The sequence below is a fragment of the Arachis ipaensis genome, chromosome B2 (assembly GCF_059453495.1).
Source record: "Arachis ipaensis isolate K30076 ecotype BB chromosome B2, ASM5945349v1, whole genome shotgun sequence".
In the NCBI taxonomy this organism is placed as follows: domain Eukaryota; kingdom Viridiplantae; phylum Streptophyta; class Magnoliopsida; order Fabales; family Fabaceae; genus Arachis; species Arachis ipaensis.
Genome location: NC_142437.1, coordinates 105,380,439 through 105,387,179, shown reverse-complemented (window position 1 = coordinate 105,387,179; position 6,741 = coordinate 105,380,439). Strand labels below are relative to the sequence as shown.

Genomic DNA, 6,741 nt, shown 5'->3' with positions numbered 1-6,741 from the left:
GCTTTCTTATTTTTTAGCTATATATGCTTGTTCACTCTCGCTTGTTATTATGAACTCGTTATAATTGTTACTTCTGCTACTACTTTGCTTCTATCTTAGTTCGAACTAAGAACACCTGAAGAGTTCTCGACCTGGATTAGACTCCCATTTGCCAATGGTCAAACTTCTGCAAGCTAGAAAAAAATAGTTGCGTTAATGTGAAATTCAGCGACGATGGATCCAGACTCGTGGTGACAAAATCCAACTCGGTGATTAGCATATATGATTTGCATGAGTGGCAAAGAGATTCAGTCATTTGAAGTGCCAAACGTGACTTTTGATATCTTGCCCCCTTTGGAACGAACTTGCAAATGTTTCAAACACTTTCGGCACCACAAGACAAGACAATATCACGTTGAGGAATCTCAAAAGAACCTGACAAAAACTTGGTATATACTATATACATGCATGAATGATGAAAACAAGAGAATGTTTCCGTTTTGTAGAGGATAACAATATCAGCCATTACTAATTAACATTAATCCATATTTTCCCATAATGATATCCGGAATTTCTCTTTATGTTCAGATTTTCAAACTGGCCATACCAAGCAGTTCTTGCCTATACATTTTATTCTGAAGAAAGGGCATGTAAAGAAACAGCTGGAAAAGCATAACCAACATTATTTATATATAACATGTTATTTTGATCAGAAAGGATGATCTGTGGTGTTTCAGCAGTTCCTACATCTTTGACCAAAAGCGGCTCAATGTAGCTTGAATAGACCCATGTGGCTCGTCCGTGGGTAAGTATACATCATCGTTAAACTGCACAAACACCATCATTTAACAGCTTTAAGATATTAAATTAGGGTTTAAACTACCTATGCATTGGAAGCAAATTCCAATACATTGCATTCAAAATTTTATTTATATTATTCATCATACCAGAAGTTTTCATAAAAGGGGGATTACACACTACTATTCTGTATCTTTTTATCTGTCACTTTGCTTAAACGCACAATTATTAAAAACTATAAATCAAGAGTGCCTAAAGAAGTTACCAAACAATAACAATAACAATAATAAGAAGGATTCCGCTAGGGACCAACTTGGGATATAGCCAATTATAGCCAATTAGTTGAAAAATGTTATTTACATAAAAAAAAATAAAACAACTCCTCACTACTCCCCATTTTCTGGAATTTCAAAATTAGAAACAAATAAGAGTTAACTGAATTGGCTTATGCTATAATTGGTTCCCTAGAGTTTCTCTAATAATAATAATAATAAACTTGCTGATGAGGAGAGTTGAGGCAAGCTAATGTGGTCTTAATAAACTTGGACCATAAACTCGAAAAGTGAAAGGCAACATTGTAAAAATAATTCAATATAGGACTTATTATTATAGTATATTTTAATCAATGCAAATATTACTTTTGTTGCTTGACAATTTAATAGTATCTATATGGAATTAGCTTAATAATTGAATAAATATTGCATGACATAACCAGATACTTGAGTAACCAACAACAATAACCAAACTTGTACATTTGAGGACATAACCAATCGAAATATAAACACATAAGATTGCTAATAGGATCAAGAGTATATCAGTTTTTTCAAAGTTTATGCAAGTTAGCTTGTTTTTGGATGGTAAGCTTGTAAGACTGTAAAACCACGAGAATGTAAAACCGAACTTGTCAATTCACAACCGTGGTTCTTTACCATTCACTCAACATTCATACTACCCCAGTCAATTCACAACTGTGGTTGTTTACCATTCTTTGGTATTTATGATTGGAATGATCGAAAGTGATGGAATGGTGGGGAATGAAATGAAGGCTTCAACTTATGTGGCACATAGTGGAGGTGGACCTTTATGGTCTGAGGACTTGCATGAATTCATGAAAGAGTATTCAGTTTCACTGTTGGATACTTAATAATAGAATAGAATAGAACAAAATGGCATTGGATTGAATCCATTCTAATCTATTGAATATTCTTATTTTCCGATCTCTCCAAATTTGGGCAAAAGGAGAAGAAAGTGCAAGCTACTAAAATTTCTTATTCTTCATCTTCTATAATTCTATTTACAGAAAACAGAGATGAAATTTCTTCCATTTCATGCTTTGATATCTTAAAAATGGGAAAATGTAAAATTATTCCATTTCATTCTATTCATTGGTTCTATTAATGTAGTGAACTCTTAGGGAAAAGAGGGAATACCTTTACAATTTGACCACCTGTATTTGAGATATTGACTGGTAGGAAATGAATATTTGGCATCTTTAGTTGAACAGAATCTATGTCAGGAAATCTGAAGCATAAAGTTAATTGTCAGACCCTACTTGATTGAACTAAAGAATAAATTTGAAGCACGTAGGAAATAAACACAAACTGATTGCGCGTTCTACACTGAGGTGCAGAGTGGATAAAGAAGCATCGATTGCCTCCCTAAACAGGGAGAGTATTGAAGAGAGATACCTGTTCAATGTGGCCCTTGCCATTTGATAGAGAGTGTTTTGAACAGATGGGCTGTACACCCCCACATTCGGTGGACCGAAAAAGGTTTCAAGCAGAACTCTTTTAACATCGTCGTACCTCTCCACAAAGTAAAGTGGCTTCTGTGGGACGCTGCTTAGTGATTCATAAGAGTACCTACAATTTACATTAGAAGCATGACTCTATTTCCACATTTAACTATTGGTGGCAATAGTTATTGCGATATTACAACTTCTCTCCATGATGGTGCTAAATAATCCTAATGATGCTCAATAAAAATCTTTTTATTAATAAACGATAACTGAAGTGTAATAAAGTTGCTTAAAAGTCAGAATTAAGCCTGCAAGATATCTATGTGATTTAGGTGATTGATTTAAATCGCATAACTCTTTCCGACACCAGAAACTATTTCTGTTTTTACCTCTTCATTAAGATTCACTAATAGGGAAAAAAAAGGTCTAAGGAAACAATGAAGTCTTACCTCCACAGACCAGTTACTTCTGTTGCCAGCATCCTTTCACGTGTTTCAGGAAGAGCCGTGTACTTGTCTCGTATAAACCCTTCAAAACCAGACTGCTCACAACAAATCCAAACTAAAGTTAGAACAAAAATAAGGGATTGTATATAACAATCTTGCTTTTAACTCTGTAAATCAAAGGGAGACCAATAGCAGCTACTATTTCGTAAAAGCGGGATCAGTGGAGAGTAAAAGAAAGTTGACACAATATTTGTCACAAAAACTCAGCATCATAGTATGGATGCCAGAAACCAGATCTCCAAGAAATGCTAGGTCGTTATCCATATGCTCATACAAATTTTGAAAGGTTTGAGTATTATAGTACTAAAATCAGTTTGAGTATGTTACAGATAAAAAAAAAAAAAAATTCCCAACTTTTCAAAATTTTAGTAGTCAAATTTAGAACTTGATCCTTTTTAATAGTTCCAAAGAGGTTTTCTTTCTCTTCCTCTAAATCTTATTGAAGGGGAGCCTTAGAGCAATAGTTGAGTTGTCTCTGTACCTCAAGGTCACAGGTTCAAGCTGTCGAAACAGCCACTGATAACATTCATCCTTTAGATGCGGCCCTTCCTAGGACCTGCGTTAACACAGGATGCTTGTGCATCGGGCTGCCCCTTTCCTCTAAACATTATTGGGCATTTAATAAACTCTAGAACATTTTTATAAATAAAAATTCTTCAGGTTCTTTAAAAATTTTTTTTTTAGAAAAATCTACGTTGATGATCCTTCTTATAGATATAGATCTATTATATATAATTGCAAATATACTTTTTTGTGTTTCTGTTATCGATACCTACTTTATACATTTGATATTCTTTCCAGCGTTAGGGGGATAGAAGAAGGGGATCACGAGCAGGAAAAGGAATTTCCTTTCAACTCAAAACCATATCATGCCATGCTTCTCCTATAATTGTGAAACCATAATATCAAAGTAATCGCCAACTATAATATTTTAGAAGAATTTGGACCCAAAACAAAATACTGTTTAAGAGATTATGTATTACATACACAGGAAATATTATATCAAAATCAAAGTACAGGTTTCTATATAGCATACTTAACTTAGTAGTTTTCAGCACTGATAATCCTTCAACACCAGAAGTCAACTGTAGAGCACCAGACTTTTTTACTATTGCCTCAACTGTATGCCTCTCAGATCCAAGTTTGAAACCTTATAAAAATAAAATCAAAGGACTTGAGGGCTGAAAAGAAACAAACTGGAATTTATTACTGAATCACGGAATCTAAATTAGCTACACCAGTATTCAACACAGCATCAAGGCAGAAAAATATGATGAAAGTGGGATTTTTCCATTTTGACAATCTAATGAAATGTTTCACTCAAATTGCTAGTTCCACTAAAGGTGCAAAAAAGCAAGAAGTGAAATACAAATTTGAAATATGTTAGGCAACCAAAATTGTTTGCCAAATATTACAAATTGTATAACCAAAAGCAATTAGAAAAGGGTACAATCTATGAACTATACCATATTGAAACAAATACTATTGTAGAATGTAACATAGTCTAACAAACCATGCATATGAGGTTGCCCATCCGCGATGATGCGTTCCCATGGCTTTTCCACAATGTTTACAATAGCTGTAGTAACCTGTGAAAAGCCATAAAGCAACAAAAAACTATGGGGAGGAAGACAATATAACAACAACAATAATAACAAAGTCTTATCCCACTAGATGGGTAGACTACATAGATTAAACGACACCATTGTACCCTATCATATATCATGTTTACAGTGAAACTGTTTATACATAGATCTCCTTTGACTAAACCTAGTAAAAGGTCTTTTTAGATCTTCCTCGTATCTATCTTCCTGATCCACCTTCATAACTGGATATTCCGTCGATCTTCTCCTCATATGTTCAACGCACCTAACACGAGATTCTACCATCTTTTCAAAAGTAGGCACTACTCTAGCTTTCTCTCTTATATCCCCATTCCTTGCATTGTCTACGAGTGTTTGGACTTTGGTCAATCATTCATCTAAGCATCCTCATCTCTACCACACTAAACTTATCCTCATTGAAAAATTAGGTTAACCAACCAACGGCTTTCCTCTTAAACCTTTCCAAACTTCAATCGAAAACCATAATGTGATATAAATAATTTGGTCAAAGAAAAATTGTTAGCAAGAAAATTTTAAGAGAGAGAGTATAATGCAAGAGGATTATAAAGGATAAAAGAAAACAAATGTAGATTTATTTGAATAATGATATTATACTGTATTTTACCATTCACCGACCTGCCTATAGAATGATATAAAGTGCTTGGCAAGCTCAATAGCAAAGTTCTCAACAGAAAGTATTTCAGAGCACTCCTTGGCTTTTGCATATACCTAGCAATATTTTCATAAAAAAAAAATCAAAATTGAACAGATGTGATGGTGGAGGATGAAAGACAAATAGCAAAGATATTTAAAAATTAATACAGGAGATGTCATATCATATGCAAGCAAATTCAGGGTTGTAAACATTTTATGTGATCTGAGTTTAAATACTGGTATTATATTATAAGCATCTAAGACAGAAATACTTGCAGTTCTTGTGTTTCCAAGAAATGTAAGCAGAAAATATCGGTCTCTAATCAATATCTCTTTGTATTCTTGTCTATTTCTTTCTAGAGACAGGATCAAATCAAAACAAACCTAACATCATATCTATTTAGCCACTTCTTGAGAAAATACAATTGAAACCAACAGAAGGTACAAAGCAGCATATGAGATTCAGGCATAATTGTTTTGTTAACATTTACAATAGATCTTTTAATAGACTAAAATATTGAACTGGTAAAGTTCAGAAAAGCAAATAACTGATTTTAAATCCCATCAGAAAGTAAATAGATTCGCACTCCAAATATCAACATACAAACAGATAGATATCAGAGCTTAAAATTTTAACTTTGGATAGTGGTACAAATCACGCAGAAAATTACTAACACAGAAGAAGAGAGGAAGAAGAAGGTTACAGTGTTCTTCATGGTGTCAGTGGCAACTATATCGGAGTTGTCATCACGGAGATAAGAGTTGACACAATCCGAGAGGAGGCTGATGCCGACTCGCCACTCCACAACGTAGTGTTTTCCTTCCTTCGTCTTCCACACGCGAGCCACCCTTACCCTCTCTTTCCCATGCCTTTGCTCGAAGTTGAATCCCTCTACTCTTTCTGCCATGGGAAATTTCTCCCCTTTTCTTTTCTTTTTTGTTTTTTATTATAAGTTTAGACTTTAGACTTTAGAGTGTTCAGTGTTTGATTTGACCTGTGTGTCGATTCCGTTCCAATTTATATTGGAGATAAGACAGCAGAGATTCGCTGGTTTTGCTTTTCTCTCGGTTGGAGTCTGTGTGCGGATTACATCATCATGCTCATCCAAGTTCCAAAGACACAGGCTTTGGTTGAAAATATAACGAGAGAAGAAGACAAATAAGTTTTTTGATCTGTTGGTCAGATATTTAAATTTTTAACTATTTATAAATATATTTAAATTTTTAATCTTCTTAAAATTTAGACACATCGATTTTTTTTATTTATTTAGATTTGACAAATTTAATGAAAAAATTAAACATACTTCCATTGTATTGACTTGGCCGATATACGAATATATACTATGAGATTGTTTTTAAAATGAAAAAAATTAGACACAGAAATTTAAATGTATTTTTAAATCTTTAAGAATATAAATATCTACGGGACAAAAGATCAAAACCTAATTGTCTTTTTCTCATA

General features: G+C 33.7%; 1 protein-coding gene across 1 annotated transcript; it reads right to left on the bottom strand.

The window, feature by feature from the left end:
* Nucleotides 1-477: 477 nt before the first annotated feature.
* LOC107625653 (uricase-2 isozyme 2) lies at nt 478-6,440 on the bottom strand. Its single transcript, XM_088503674.1, has 8 exons — nt 5,984-6,440; nt 5,262-5,354; nt 4,535-4,610; nt 4,064-4,171; nt 2,965-3,058; nt 2,466-2,639; nt 2,208-2,298; nt 478-806 (listed from the first exon to the last, which is right to left on the bottom strand). Exons 1-8 carry the CDS (start codon nt 6,185-6,187, stop codon nt 723-725), a joined length of 924 nt encoding a protein of 307 aa, XP_088359800.1. The 5' UTR covers nt 6,188-6,440; the 3' UTR covers nt 478-722.
* Nucleotides 6,441-6,741: the final 301 nt, after the last annotated feature.